Source organism: Protopterus annectens, chromosome 17.part0 (assembly GCF_019279795.1).
Source record: "Protopterus annectens isolate FY-2018-M chromosome 17.part0, PAN1.0, whole genome shotgun sequence".
Taxonomy (NCBI): domain Eukaryota; kingdom Metazoa; phylum Chordata; order Ceratodontiformes; family Protopteridae; genus Protopterus; species Protopterus annectens.
Genome location: NC_056751.1, coordinates 425,617,413 through 425,634,007, shown reverse-complemented (window position 1 = coordinate 425,634,007; position 16,595 = coordinate 425,617,413). Strand labels below are relative to the sequence as shown.

The 16,595-nt window shown below is 43.5% G+C and overlaps 1 protein-coding gene across 1 annotated transcript in view; it reads right to left on the bottom strand.

Moving 5' to 3' along the window:
- The window catches only part of POLD1 (DNA polymerase delta 1, catalytic subunit), a gene marked incomplete in the record, with an annotated part of 1,583,142 nt that overhangs the window by 1,286,546 nt on the left and 280,001 nt on the right, over positions 1 to 16,595 (bottom strand). The window contains 1 exon segment of the mRNA XM_044059378.1: positions 6,600 to 6,714. Coding sequence (XP_043915313.1) covers positions 6,600 to 6,714 — 115 coding nt within the window.

Genomic DNA, 16,595 nt, shown 5'->3' with positions numbered 1-16,595 from the left:
CTGAAGACTCTCGGGGCTGTAGAGTGCCCAAATGGCAAAGCAGAGAACTGAGAGTGAGAGGATCCCACAGAAAACCATAGGAATCTCCTGTATCTGTGGTGAATGGGGATATGGAAGTAGGCATCCTTGATATCTATTGAAGCTAGAAATGCCTGAGGAAGGATAAGAGGAGATGGTGTTTGTAGGGTTAACATTCTGAATGAGGGAACTATGAGGAAATCATTGAGGTAATAAAGATCCAGGATTGGTCTCAAGGGTCCTTCCTTCCTGGGAACTAGGAAAAGACAGAAATAAAAGCACCTTCCCTCTTTCCCACAGCAGACAGGTTCTATGGTGCCCCTGTTCTAGGAGTTCCTGTAGAACTGGCGGGAAAAGGGGGAGTTTATCCTTTGGTAGTAGGGGTATTCCCCTGAAGGCAGGCACCTTGTGCCAAACCATGAAGTACCCCCTATTGATGATGCTTAACACCCAAGAGTCCCGAGTGAGGAGTTCACAGGAAGGAAGGGAGAGGGAAAGGCGTTGAGACAGGAGAATTGGATTGTTGCAAGAGTCATGAAGAGGAGCCCGTTCGATCAGGAAATGGATGCTTGGCAATGCGAAGAACAGAGGCAGAAGTTGAGGGAAAACGTTGGGTCTTCTTTGTCCTCTTTTGGGGTCTAGATCGAGGTGTTCTGGGATTACCTGCGTACAAATGTTTGTTTCGCAGGATAATTCCTATGAAATTTAGGCACAGGGATAATACCAAGATGTGCTTGAGATCGTTAAGTCCTTTGCTTTTTTTTCTGCACAGATTTGAAGAGCTTTGCAGAAGGTTTCCCAAACAAGACAGGATTATCCAAAGGGGAATCCATAAGTTTTGCCTCGATATCCTCAGGTAGAGGCTGAAGCCTAGCCAGACAAATCTTCTAAAGGGCAGAAAAGGAAGCAGCAGCCCTAGAGGAGGCTTTTACTGCATCATAGGTGCATCTGATAGAATGCTTGGCTACCTGAGAGGAGGTGGCAAGGAGTGATGATGCCAGGGCCTTATTTTCAGAGTGGGGCATATCTGATAACAGTTTTGATACCTGGGAAAGGAGCTCCAAGTTGTACTTGATCATGTGTGTCTGATAATTTAAAGCTCTGAAGGCCAGGGTAGCAGAGGTATAGATTTTCTTTTCCAACCTCTCCAACTATCTGCTGTCTTTATCTGAGGAAGCAAGGAAAGAATGGACCTGAAGGCCTTATCACTGGCAACAGAAATAACAGAAGGATCTGTAGCAGGTGCCATAAAAAGGAGTTGGCAGTCCTTGGGTACGTTATAGTACCTGTCAGGCTTTGTAGATGCTGGGAGTGGATGGAAGTGGATGCAAAGGAATCGAGAAATGCAGATATTACAGGAGGGATGACTGAAGGACTGGGGGTCTGAACCCGCAGGAGGTCATAATAGCTCTTCTGGAACTCTTGACAACTCTATGGAGCTCCACTTAAAGTGGTCACATATTTTGGAGATGGTCTCCCCTAAAGAATTCTCCTCCATGGGGGAATCTGTCCCATTGGAGTCCTCTTCACGGGAGGCATAATCGAAAGGGGAGGGAATATGGGAGGAATATTCCAAGTCCTCATCCTCCTCCTCAGAAGAGGAATCTTCATCTGAGGCAAGATGGTGGTTTAGTTCTCTTCCTAGGGGAAGAAAGACCAGCCAGAGGGGAAGCATGACCTGACGGAGGCCTAAGGGCCATGAAGGCCTTAAAGAGGCCTTGAGAAAAGTTCAACCATTCCAACTGTGGGTCAGGGGAAGGACAGACATATGTATTTGTTTTTTTGTTTCTTCTTTGCAGGTGTATCTATGCGGTGCATAGTAGGAGGGCCAGACGCAAGCTTGCACTCTACAATATCCAACATCCTCCCAAACGACAATCTGGGTAATCCCCGTAGGGCCCTCCCACACAATAACTCTCGGTTCCCTCTAGACCCCAGAGGCTGGCATCTGAGAAGCCTCTCTGGGCGTGCAAATGTCCGGAGCAAAGATGGCTTATGTAGCAGGCTCGATCTGTGGGTCCAGATCTCAGTTGGCACATGTCTCAAGAGCATTCATGCACTATGGGAGAGACGTCCAACTCAACAGGCACAGTTTCGGATTTGGGCCTATGTTTTTTTGCTTTCAGTTTTGCAGGCTTGGTCGTGGGGTCCAGAGGGTAGTCCATCATGCTCTTTGCCGAAGCTTGATACGCTGGTTTTCTAGGTAGATCGCAAGGGAGGATAAACTACTCCTGAGGGTTTTTGGGAGAAAAGATTGGCAAACAGTACAGGATTTGTGATCATGCTGAGGGCCTAGGCAAAAAAGGCATTGAGTATGACTGTCTTTATGTGGAATCTGTCACAATTTCCTTTTCTGGATGACATGAAAATTATTTCTCAAGAACATAATTCAGGACCTCAGTATGAAGAAAGAGGTGAATCTATAGGTAGACAATCTGAAATGGCTGACAAATGTACCTTTATAAAATGTATATGCCAAGCTAGAATTGAACAGTTCACAAGATAGAGGTCATTGGAGGGTAAGAAGTATCTTTACTTGATAGGAATCCAATCCTTTTTTCTAGCACCAGAGAAAATAGTTTCCATTTTAAAATTACATGATTTTCTAGTTGAAGTTTTTAGCATCCTTTATTACTTGAAGCACATCCTCTGATAAAGATGCCGAAAAGGAATTAAAAGTCTACTGTGAGACTGAGTGTATTCAGGTTTGGATGAATTAGAGAGCCCTTGTACTGTTTAACCATGCTCATCCTGTTGGGTAATATGTAGTGATTGTTTTTGGCTAAATGGAAAAGAAAGTAGAACTAATGTGACCTTGGCCAAAAGGGGGGGGGGGGTTCACAAATAGAATTTTGGGACTGCCCTTCTGAATCTTCAGGAAGACCTTTTGGATGAGAGAAAAAGAAAAAGCGTATGGAAATTTTCCTTTAAAAAATTCCCTTCCGTGGGAAGGAGAAAGCTTCTATTCTCCAGGCTTCCTTGCAAGGACTCCTGGAGCAAAACATTCTGAGTTGATTGTTAAGCATGGTGGTATAAATACGTACCTTGGAGCCTTGTAGTAGTTCTGGAAAGAAATGAAGCTGCTCCTGTGGAGGGTTAAGGGATGCTCAGAAAGGGAGGAAGGGACTTCCACCCCATGAAGTATCCCTGACGGATGACGGGCAGAACCCAAGAGTCTTGAATGATTCTTAAACAATTGGGAAGGGACAAAAGAAAGACAGAGATAAAGGAACATGACTGAGGACAGTGGAAAACAGCCAGTCAGACAGAACCTAGTTTGTCTTGAAAAGGAGGTTTCTGAGCAGTGGAAGTCTGAGTAGGTTTAGCAGGAGGAACCCATCTAGATCCCTTTTTATCTTTGGGGGGGAGTGTGAGGCTGTCTGCGAACAAAAGCAGATTTAAGGGGATGATTCCTTTGTAATTTGGAGAATAGGAGAAACATAACTATGCTTCAGTTCCTCTAAGGCCTTCCCCTTATCCTGCAGAGACTTAAACTCACCAGCTGTAGAACCAAATAGGATCTTATTATCGAGTGGAGCATCCAACACTTCAGTCTTTATGCCATCAAGCAAAGGACAGAGACAAAGCAAATAGTGGTGTCTCAAAACAGAACCAAAGCAGCAGCTCTAGAAGAGGTATAACTACATTAGAGTGGAGGGCACCTCTAGAAGAGGTATAACTATATTAGAGTGGAGGGCTACTTGAGAATGAGCCCAGTAGACAAAGGGTCAAGGTCTTCCCTTCGGAATCAAGAAGATCAGAAATAGCCTGGAAAGCCTGAGAAAGAAGGACTAAACCATACCTGGCCATATGGGTCTGGTAATTAATAGCCTGAAAGGCCAAAGTGGCAGCAGTATATACTTTTTTTTTTGCCCAACCATTCCATGGCCCTACTATCCTTGTCTGAAGGAGTCAGTTTATTAGAAGGGAAAAGCTTAGAGGGCTTGTCAGAAGAGACCGACACTGGCGAGGGTCAGTAGAAGGTCATTTGTAGAGAAACTTACAGTCATCAGGCACCTTATACAACATGGTCAGGTTTCTTAGGGGCTGGAGGTTCAGAGTCTGGGGCCACAGAAGCAACAGAAAAGATCTCAAAGTGCAGCCAGGACAGGAGCTACAGCAGAAAGCTTAGGGGACTCCATCGAGAGGATCTCATAATACATCTTCTGAATGTCAGAATCCTGACAACAGTCCCATTTAAAGTACCTCATCATATGAGAAATAGTATCCCCAAAAGAGTTCTTCAAAAGAAGAGCCTGGGCTATTACAGTCTTCTTCTTCAGAGTCATAATCCAAGAGAGAAGGGATTGGAGAGATATATGCCAAAGACTCTTCCCCAGAATCCAAACCCTCATCAGAGGAGTGTTGCTCTCTAGGCCGTGAGTGGGGTAGAAGACCAAGGGTGAGCAGGTACACAAACTTCTTGGGAAGGCTTCAATGCCATCAAAGCATTAAATAACCCTGCCATTCATGCTGGGGATCTTTAGGAGTAGGAGAACTAAGTTTATTTTCGTTTTTTCTTTTGAGATGCGTCTGCCCTAAACACCTTAGGAGGTTCAGACCCTTGCCTAAATTTAATTAACATAGTAGGAATCCCCCTCAGACCCTCTGAAATGACAGGCTGAGGTTCCCCCTCAACATCTGGATTGGACGACTGCCTCAGAGGATGTGCAAGAAGTCGGATCCATGCCATCCTCCAATACAGCTGAGCTGCAGCAGAGGAATCGGACATAACAACTGGGCAATCCTCTGAACCTTCACAAGCCTCAAGGGAGAGACATCTGGGAGGAGGGAGCCAAATCAGACCAGACTCTTTTGGCCTTTTCTTGGCAGGTGGCTGACCTATGCAGTGGGAGGATTCTGCCACAGGGTCTTAGGGACGACAAACATTTGGCAGACGCAGCCCTTTGTATGGTCGTGAGAAGCACACAAACAAAAGAGACACTGCTCGTGATGATCCTTATAGGGAAACTGCCTCCCACACTGACATTTTCTCCTTCTGGATGGCATGTAAACTCACAACACTGAAAAAGAAACGATAAGAAGAAACCTCAAAAGGGCACTTATCTGAAACACAGCTTGGTAGCCAGCACAAAAGAAGTGTTCAGACTAATGATCAATGATGGCATTCAGACTGGCAGCAAAAAAGTTGTAAGGTATGTATATCCGTACATCACTTTTATGCCCTACGCCTTGAGCGCGAAATATATGCATGACATACAACATCTGTAAAATCCTAAGGCTTTGGTATATTCTCTGGTCGTTGGGATATCCTTGACATGGAATCTCTTTGGTAAGGAATACAGCAACAGTGATATGGAAGGACATCATCAGATAAGAGAAGTCATACACTCAACAAACATTTCAAAGACTGAGTCTGTTTCAAGTAAAACAGTCTTATTTTTAAAACTGTGTGCGTGTCCATGTGCGTGCGAGTGTGTGTGCGTGTCCATGTGCGTGCGAGTGTGTGTGCGTGTCCATGTGCGTGCGAGTGTGTGTGCGTGTCCATGTGCGTGCGAGTGTGTGTGCGTGTCCATGTGCGTGCGAGTGTGTGTGCGTGTCCATGTGCGTGCGAGTGTGTGTGCGTGTCCATGTGCGTGCGAGTGTGTGTGCGAGTGTGTGTGTGTGCGTGCGAGTGTGTGCGTGCGAGTGTGTGCGTGTGTGTGTGTGCGTGCGAGTGTGCGTGCGTGTCCGAGTGTCTGCGAGCATGTGTGTGCGCGCGCAAGCATGTGTGTGTGCGCGCAAGCATGTGTGCGCGCGCAAGCATGTGTGCGCGCGCGCAAGCATGTGTGCGCGCGCGCAAGCATGTGTGCGCGCGCGCAAGCATGTGTGCGCGCGCGCAAGCATGTGTGTCTGTGCGCGCGCAAGCGTGTGTGTGTGCGCGCGCATGTGTGTGTGTGTGTGTGTGTGTGTGTGTGTGTGTGTGTGTGTGTGTGTGTGTGTGTGTGTGTGTGTGTCACTCATTCTTTTTTAATGTTAATGTAGGTTAGCCCTAAACCACTCTTACTAGTGTATACCCTAGGAGTAATAAATGTACTGCACAGGAAGTAATGGAAGTAATACCCACAACAACAGCTTTCTCTTGAACAAACAAAAACATAAGCATGTCTGGCCAGTACTATACTACAAATACTATCTGCAGTGTGTTTCTGGTACTACAAGCAGTACAGATTTGAATGTGTGCGGCAAGAAGACATACTTACACCACTACATGGACAATAAGGATGTTACAAGGCCATTCCATCCTACACATACATGAGCACTCAAATCTGAACCATATGTAAAATAGTTTATATGCAACCCCTGGACTCCCAAATTCAGCCAATACTTTAAACCTCAAAGTCCACTCAGCTACACAGAATCATTTGTGTGCTACTGCAGTCTACACACAATGTAATGCCATACCAATACACCACATGCTACATCTGTAATAATTCAGATCTGCTGTTTTGGAATGACATTCCATTCACCAGAATGGATCAAATGCAAGCAAATGGAATTAGCAGCATGACAATAAATAAAATAAAATATCAGTGCCAATAATGATGTAAGGGGTCCACAATAGAAGTATCTAAGCTTACCTTGCGAGGGTTATCCTTTGAATCCTCTCCTGCAGGAAGTTCCTCTCTAACCTTATACTTTTTAGCTGGGAGCTCAATCCAGTTGCAGCCTACTACATCCCGATCTACCATGAACCTGGAAAAACAAAACAAAAAAAACAGTGCATCCTTATCACAGTGCAACTTGCATTGCCATGTACAACAGAATGGCTTTCCAACTGGTAGCATGAAGAACTAGCTATTTTTGGAAAGACATCAGTCCGGCATTGTAAAGAAAATGTCATTAAAAAGATTAATGTGGCAAATTTAAAGACAATGAAAACACAGTAGTAATGAAATGAGAATTCCTTCAAAAATACTCCAAAGAGGGCTACAGTCCTCATGTTCAAAATGGTCAGTGTGTTGAGGGAGGTTAACTCTGATTCTAAGCAACAATATCCCCATTCTGAAAAAGTTAATATGCACAGGTAAAAATAATTAAATTCTCACTTCTGACATGGTAGTATGGCTCATGGCCAAATGGATGTGATGCTACAATATCAACAGTTATGCTGCATCATTTTTCTATATGGCAAATGCAGACACCTATGAATCTGGTACCCTCCTAGTATAGTAAACCACTGCATCAGCAGGATGACACAGTATCAATCTTTGGTGTTTACTCCACATTTCATGAAGCGTTTCAGGAGCTTGGAGAGCTGGGAATGTGGAGAAGCATCTTTAAAGCTATTACTCTCAAAGTGATGGCTCTCAAGGGTGACTAGAGAGCACTCTAAGCACCAGTTACACAGGAAATCACACACATTCCATGGCAAGTCTTGCTCTCAACATGGAAGAGGGTACTGCAGCTTCTCTCACATGTGAAACTGACCCGGAACACAGATTATTTCCATTACTTCCGGAATTCTACATGTAATCACAGATGACTATGCAGACTGGTGAGAAAATAGGAGAGTAACAGCAGACAGTAACACTGGTTCTAATTCTGAAAATGTGTTCTGTGCTCTCTAAACTTGCAAATGCAGTACTTAACAGAAATTTTATTATCTGTTTGCCTACCTACTTACCTATCTTTTATTGATCAGGTTAGTCATTAACAAAGCAACAAACAGACGTACTGGTTTGATTTTGTGCCGAATCAGAACTTATGCTGTAATTAACTGACTTGTTACCATTCACACAACATAGTAGTAAACGCTGTCAAGAGCAAGTCATGTCTACAAAAAATAGATAATTCACAAGTTAACATACAACCATTTAAACATTCCACTAGCCAAGAGGATGTGAAGTGAAAAAGAAAACTGCAAGAGAAAAACAAAAAGAACAGAGAAAGGAAAACAATTATTTTAACATTTTACTGTACAGAATGCAATCACCTAAAATGCACCACTACCTATCACTGGAAAAACTATAACTTCCTTTATCCTTTTTTAAAAACAAAATGTTGCATACACAGGGATCCTATTAACACCAGCTAAAGTTGACAAAATAAAATTCAAACCACAGAGTTTCAACACTGAGATAATGCAAATGGTAAAATGCAGTAATCATTCTTATCTGCTGGTTTAAATGTGCATGTTTTACCAAAAATTTCTGACACAGAAGTTGCAAATAGTATCATCACTTTCACATTAGACGAAACTTATTGGTAATGGTGTCTTTGTCACAATCACTCCCTATGATGCATGTACAGGCAACTAATTCAACTAAATTAAAATATCAGTAGAATAAAGACCAGAGCAAGGGGCGTATGTAAGGGCTTCATCCAAATAATACTTGCACAAGTACAAATCATCAATTGACAGGAGAAGGACTTTAACTTTCAACTACCTTAATTCAAAATGAAAGAACTGATATAATCAGAAAATTACATACAAGTGAAATTATATGCATATTACAAAATGTGTAAAATAAGCGCATAGAATTATCATTATCACTTCAGTCCCAAAATATTTCACATGCACAACTACCTAAGTAACAGGAGAAAAAGTACAGTTTTGTACCTACCATAAATGTAGACGTTTGAGTGTATTCACTGCTGCAGTCATTACACTTGGGTTATTCCTGCCCTCAGGTGGTCCAGCAGTCAGCCAGAGTTCCAAAGTCTTGGTCTGGCGTCGGTTGCTGTCGCTTCTTCCCTGACGTCAGTGCGCCAGGGGTATATAAGATGCAGCCAACGCCATTTTCTTCAGTTTTTCTTGCCCCAGATGTCAGCTGCCCCCAAATAGGTAGGCAATACATATTGCTAATAAAACATACATAAAAAGTAAAACCAAAACCTTCAGTTACCAGCAAATACACCACATAGGTAGTATAGAGTAGAAAGGTATAGGTAAGTTCCAGCTAAGAAAGAGGGGATGGAGGGAGGGTAACCTGGACTGCAGCAGTGAATACACTCTAACATCTACATTTATGGTAGGTACAAAACTGTACTATGTTCATAGTGTTTCATTGCTGCAGTCATTACAGTTGAATCCCAAAGCTGAGGTAGGGTGGCTGGTTCTATAGAGGATTTGGGGTGGCTATGAGGCCCTGCAGCACTGCAGTGGCAAAGCCAGCTCTGGATTTAGAATAAAGAGGCAAGTGATGATGTTTGGTAAAGGTGCGCACTGAACTCCAAGTTGCAGCTTCCAGGATATCTTTGGTAGGTACTCCTCTAAGGTAGGATGTGGCCTAATGTTGCGAGGTACAGTTTTCCCATGCTGTGTGTAGCAGAAACGGATACAGTGTCCTATCCACTTTGAAATTGTCTACTTTGAAATAGCCTTTCCCTGTGATCCTGCAGCATATGCTACAAACAATTGCTCAGTTTTCCTGAAAGCTTTTGTTTTCTCCAAGTAGAAACGTAGCTGTCTGCGTATGTCCAATGAATGCAGAAGTCTCTCCCCCTTTATTCTGGGGATTTGGATAAAAAGTTGGCAAGTGGAGACCACCTTTGGCATAAATTAAGGGTTTGTTCTTAAAGAAACCCTGTCTTGGTGAAAAATGATGAAGGGCTCCACTGCCATTAGTGCCTGTAACTCAGACTCTTCATGCTGAGGTTATTGCCAGAAGCAGAGCAGTTTTCCATGACAAATATTTTAAATTCTGCTGAATTGGCTAGCTCAAAAGGAGGTAAAGTTAGTTTTTCTAAGACAAAATTGAGGTCCCAAGTTGGTGTTGGTGCTCTCCGGGGCGGTCTTATGTTTTTAGCCCCTCTGAAGTACTGTTTTAGCAATGGATGAGAGAAAATAGGAGGATCTGTGTTGTAATGAGCTGAGATGGCAGAGGTGTGGATCTTAATGGATGAAAAGGATAGGCCTTAGCCCAGCATCTCAGTTAAGTATTGTAATATCTGAGGAATACTTGGGACAAGAGGGTCAAAGCTTTGAGCCTGGTTCCAGGAACAGAATCTCTTCCACTTTTCTGAATAGGATTTCATGGTGCTAGGCCTCCTGGCCTCCAAAATGACATCCATAACAGCTTTAGAGAGAGGTGTTGTCTGCTTGACTAAGGAATCTGCCATGCAGCCAGGTTTAAGGTTTTGAGCTGGCTGTGCAGGATCTGGCTGTTTTGTTGAGTCAGAAGATTCGGAATTTGAGGTAAAATCCATGGTGGGCCTTGAGCTAAATTCTTTAACATTGGGTACCAGTGCTGGCGTGGCCAGTCTGGGGCAATCAGGATCATTTTTGGCTTTTCTTGTCTGGCTTTTAGGAATACCTTTGAAAGGAGAGGCAGTGGTGGGAAGGCATAAACTTTTAGGCTTTTCCAGCTGACCGAGAGAGCATCCACTTTCCATGCTTGTGTGTGGTAAGTCCTTGTGCAGAAATTCTATAGTTGGCAATTCATTGGGGAGGCAAAAAGATCCATGTCTGGGCTCCCCCATTTTTGTGTTATCACGCTGAATACTTGTGGATTTAATTTTCACTCGTGAGGATCCATGATGTTTCTGCTTAAGTCATCTGCCAGAGTATTTTTCTTTCCTGGCAGGAATTGTGCTTGCAGATGAACTTGACAGGTTAGAGCTGTGTTCCACAAGGTCATGGCTTGCCTGCAGAGGGGATAAGAAAGAGTGCCCCCTTGCTTGTTTATGTACCACATAACTGTGGTGTTGTCTGTCTTTAGTAGTAGTTGTCCTGGATGCAGAAGGTCCTTGAAAGCTGTTAGGGTATTTTGTACAGCTAGCATCTCTTTTTGATTGATGTGAAGATGCATTTGGTCTGCGGCCCACTTGCCCTGAATACATTTTCCTGCCATGTGTGCTCCCCAGGCGTAATCCGAAGCATCTGTTAGTGTCTGCCTGGCTGTGGGTAGAGTGAAAGGCTGTCCCTTGTTGAGGTGACATGCCTGTGCCCACCATCGAAACTCCTGTTGTAAGCACGGAATAAGTGGTATTACTGCTTCCAAACTGTGACAGTGTTGAGTCCAAACACTTTTTAGGTACCACTGTAATTTCCTCATATGCAGTCTGGCATATGGTATTAGTAGTATGCAGGATGCCATGAACCCCAAGGCCTGCAGAATTTTTCTGGCAGGGAGTTGGGTTTTTGTTGCCATCAATTGAAAGTACTGAGTCAGTTGTCTTTGCTTGTCTGGCGTAAGATAAGCCATCTGGGCCACTGTATTTAAGCTGGCACCCAGGAATATTATCTCTTGTGAGGGCACTAGATTTGACTTCTTTTCGTTTACTGTGTTCTCTAGGCAAATTAGCAATCTTTTGACAAACGCCAGATGCTGTAGTAGAATGTCCTTGCTCTCTGCTTGAATAAGACAGTCATCCAAGTATGGATATATTTGAATTCCTTTTTGTCTGCAAAATGCAATTACTGGTGCCAGGCATTTTGTGAAGACCCAGGGCACAGTAGATAAGCCAAAGGGCAGTGCAGAGAATTGGTAGTGCATTGAACCAGCTATGAATCTGAGGTATCTTCTGCAATTTGGTCCGATAGGGACATGCAGGCAAGTAACAATCCAAGCCTTCTTGCCCAGCATGGGAAGAAGCTGCTGAAGAGTCAACATTTTGAATTTCGGAACATCCAGGTAAGTATTTAGAGTAGAAAGGTCCAGTATGGGTCTCCAGGCTTTGTCCTTTCTGGGGACCAGGAAAAGTCTTGAGTAACATCCTTGTCCTTGTTCCTGTTGTGGCACTTTTTGAATAGCTCTCATGTCCATGAGGGCTGTAATTTGTTTTTGTGCCTCTGCCCATTGATTTGGTGGCAGGTCTGGCATTCCTTTTAGCCTTGGTAGGAGTGTGAAAGTGGAACCTGTAACCTTGAGACACAATATTCAGAACCCTTGTCTTGGGTGATTGTATGCCAATTTTGTGAAAAAAGTGCTAGTTTTCCCCCTAAGGGAGCTTCCAAAAGGTAAGTGCTTGGCATTTGAAGGGGGAAGTCATTGGGACCGTTTCCTATAAGGTTGTAACTTGTCTTCCCCTCCTTTTGGGGTTGAGGTTGAAGCACCCCACTGTCGTGGTCTGTAAGAGCGTTGGGGCGGAGATCTGCCTCTTGGGCGTCTGTATCTGCCTCTTTGTGGTCTGTCTGACACTGGAAAGGACCAATTTTTGGAGGGCCAATTTCTGCTACATCAAGGTGGCTGTACCTGTAAGAAATCCTTCACTGTTTGCATAGATTTTGCCTTATCCTCCATTTTCTTTAATACCTCTTCTGCCTTGACACCAAATAAAATATCCTGCTGTAAAGGAGCATCCAATAATTTTACCTTAACATGATCAGGTAAACCTTGTTCTTTTAACCAAGCATGCCTTCATATCACAGATCCTGTAACTGCTGCTCTACAAGCCTCTAATGAATCAAAACCACATTGCAGAGTATGTTTTCCCACTTGTTCAGCCTCATGTAATAAATCCTGCATTTCCTTATAGTCAGGATGTTCTGAACTTGTAAGCATTTTCTGTTTTAACAGATACATTAAATATTGTTGGTATTTAAGCACGTGAAACTGGCAATTTAAAGCCCTCACTGCTAAAGTTGCAGAAGTGTAAACTTTCTTCCCCCATTTGTCTAATGCTCTAGAATCCCTGTCAGAGGGAACTGGATTTTTAGCTGTGGAAGCCTTTACCCCTTTGGGACCCTGGGAAATAGTTTCTGGGTCAGCAACAGGGTTTTTATAAAGAAATTTGTGAGAGTCAGGGACTCTGTAGTACCTGTCTGGCTTGACTGGAGCAGGAGGCAAAGAATCAGGATTTAAACTGGATTCAGAGAACACATCATCCACAATATCTAACACTGGCGGAATAGCAAGGGGCCCGTGCTGAGGCAATAAAAGAAAGTCTCTGAGCCTTTTCTTGGATTCCGAGTAATCCTGGTCCTTCCAATGGAAATGCTCCCTCATGGTATGTAAAGTTTCCCCAAAAGAGTAATCCTCAGGAGGAGAGGCTGAAGGAATTGATTCTTCAGCATCAGAGTCCTCATAAGGGGGTACAGAGTATCCCTGGTCTGAAGAGGAATCAGAAGAAATAGAAACCTGTTCAGAGGAATCATAGTCTGTATCCTGCCTAGGCCTTTTATCTGGAGGGGGGTGGGAACCCCTGATCAGAGTAATTAAGTCTTTGGCCATTTTAAGCATCTGTTTATTAGGCATGGAGGCCTGTCCAGGTGAATGCTGTACTTGATTCTTTGTTTTAATGGAGTTTTAGACTTGGCTGTAGATTTAATGGTAAGTTGTGAAGGTCTGAAAACACCCTCAGAAACAGATTCCTGCTCAGCGGCTCTGAACCCATCTGAAGGGTTAGTTTCCGTAGGCCCAATACCCTGAGTTTCCAGAGGCCTAGACATCTCCACGTGGGAGTCAGAGGCGGCCTGTGGCTCTGAGGTAGCGGGTGTCAGGGGCTGTGAAAGCGCCTCACTGAGAACCGGCGACTGGCCTAGAAGAGGCTTCATAGTCAGTTTTGGGGTATGGATGCCTGTCCTTATCCTTGTCTTTGCGTTTTTTGTTCCAACGGCATGGTATAATTGAACCTTCGGCCAAAGTAATGGCGAGCAAAGTCAAACCGACGTTTAATAGTGTGCTTGTTAAATCTAGCACAAAACCGACAACTAGTGATGTCGTGGTCTGGGCCTAGGCATGGAATACAGTAAGAATGAAAATCCTTATGAGGTATTTGCTTCCCACAAGAAATACAATTATTAACTTTTACTGACATCGGTCTGAGGCAAGAAAATGTTTCCCCAATGGGATACTTAGCTTTATTGAAGACTTCGGTTCTGAAATTTGAATTGAAAATCTCAGGAGACGGCCGACCGACACTTGCCAACTGCTTTTGCTTCGGGCACCGCACGGCAAGAAAGACTGGAGAAAATGGCATCGGCTGCATCTTATATACCCCCTGGAGCACTGACATCAGGGAAGAAGCGACAACAACAGACGCCAGACCAAGACTTTGGAACTCTGGCCGATTGCGGGACCGCCTGACGGCAGGATAACCCAAGTTTAATGACTGCAGCAGTGAAACACGAACATTAGTACATTAACTACCTGAAGCCCTATCTTACGTCCCTTGTTCCAGGCTCTATTACATTGGAAACACTCACCATCCAACCCAATATCATATTCAAGGGCAACTTTAATTACCCCATTATTAACTGAGAATCATATACAACTATCGTGCAGGCATACAGACTCCTGGATTTTGTAAACACAAACTCCCTGGACCAGACTGTTAACAGACTGACCAGAGGCGCAAACATACTGGATATAGCATACTTCTCAGAAAATATCAGCGCGCACTTCACACAGTGTAATGTCCTCACTAGTAAGGTCAGACCACATAATGATCTTCTTTGAAGGAAAAATAATACCTGGAAGCCCAGAATGTTAAGGAACTGTTCTAAGGCTAACTTCCTACTATTAAATGATAACCTGGCAAAAGCAACCCTAAATGCTTAGAACATTGCTGACCTGCTCAGAATTGTTCACAGACACCATATACAAGCATGTTGATAGCTGCACAGAGGCAGCTATACCCATGAAGAATAAAGTACACAAGTAACATGAAATAAAAGCCACTCTGGTGGAATCACAACATCAACCGTATGTATAACAGAAGGAAGATAATCATGGCATAAATTTGGAGATGTAGCACTCAGCATTATTATAGCACTCTAATCAAACTAAACAAAAACAACTCAGAAAAAGCATACCAAAGCCAAATCTGAGGTAAATTTGGCTGACCAGGCCAAGGACAACCAAAAGGCATTTTTTAGCAATGTCCATAACTTCAAAGGCATTGTGTACAGAACTTGTTGTTAATGGAGCCACCAATACCGAGCCAGAAGGAATAATGCAAACCTACTGCCAGACAAATTCACCTCAAACTTTTCACCACCCGCCACTCCACAGGAAATACCATCAAATATACTCCCCCCTTACTATCCCTAGGGAACAGGTCCTCAATGCACTCTCTAAAACCAAGAGAACTGCATCAATGGGCCCCAACAATATCCTATCTCAGGCTGCCTTCTAAATAGCATGAAACATCACCTATCAGCCCCTCTGGAAAAAACATTTAACCATAGCCTCCAAACACCTTTGTACCTCACAAATGGAGAGCAGCAACATTCATTCCTCTGCGAAAAGGCAGGCCAACTACAGACCCTGGAAACTACACACCCATAAGTCTCACTAGTTTGATATGAGAAGCCATGAAAAGAAGCATCATGGACATGACTGATAATGGCATAGGAAGCCTCCAGACACTTGGCCCAACCAATTTGGTTTTGGCAAGGGCAGCCCATGCCTACCCAACCTGGTGGATGTCTTTGAGGTCACCAAAGTAATGGACAGTGGCAAAATGATTCATACTGCCTACCTTGACCTAGGCAAGGCATTTGACAAAACACCCCTCCCCAATCACTGTTGAGAAATTCAACAGATTAGGTATAGGATAGCCAGATGGCTCACAGATGTGACTCAGGAGATAAGAACTGGAAGTCTACCTTTACAAAGAGGCCAGTCACCAGTGGTGTTCCTCAGTTATTGGTCATGGGACCACTCCTTTTTAGCTTCTACTTCTCAGAAGTCTGGGCCAATGTCAAGGGCACAAAACAACCAAGTAGACCAGCAAAAGCAAACATGGAGGTAAATAGTAATCCTTTATTGAATACAGACCGGTTTCGGCAAATGTTGCCTTCTTCAGTGTAGGACAAAACAACAGAGTCCCATCCATCAAACATTAAATAGAAATAGTCAGCCAATAAGCCAACAGCAGTCATAAATATTAATGATGTAATAAGATGTAGCCATAGCCCAGAAATTTTTTTTGTTTAAAATGGCTAAATCCTAACTAATAATAAACATTGCTAAAGCATAGAGTAACAAAGTAACCTTCAAAAACCCTTGAATTGCTCAAAACCAACCAATACAAAAAATGACAATAAACATATTTTCCAGAACTGAATATATGTTTAGAGGGAAATACATGAAAAAATACATAGAATGTGTGGTACCCCAAAAACCAATCCATGTATTATTTTTACATTGTATATAACACAATCAGCCATCAGACATCCAAGATAGAGAAAACACTACAGTTTGTTAAACAAAGTTCATGATCCTAATACATGACAATATGATATGCAAACCCTCCATATCATGATTATCCATTGTACCTATGGTATGAGAAGCCATGAAAAGAAGCATCATGGACATGACTGATAATGGCATAGGAAGCCTCCAGACACTTGGCCCAACCAATTTGGTTTTGGCAAGGGCAGCCCATGCCTACCCAACCTGGTGGACTTCTTTGAGGTCACCAAAGTAATGGACAGTGGCAAAATGATTCATACTGCCTACCTTGACCTAGCCAAGGCATTTGACAAAACACCCCTCCCCAATCACTGTTGAGAAATTCAACAGATTAGGTATAGGATAGCCAGATGGCTCACAGATGTGACTCAGGAGATAAGAACTGGAAGTCTACCTTTACAAAGAGGCCAGTCACCAGTGGTGTTCCTCAGTTATTGGTCATGGGACCACTCCTTTTTAGCTTCTACTTCTCAGAAGTCTGGGCCAATGTCA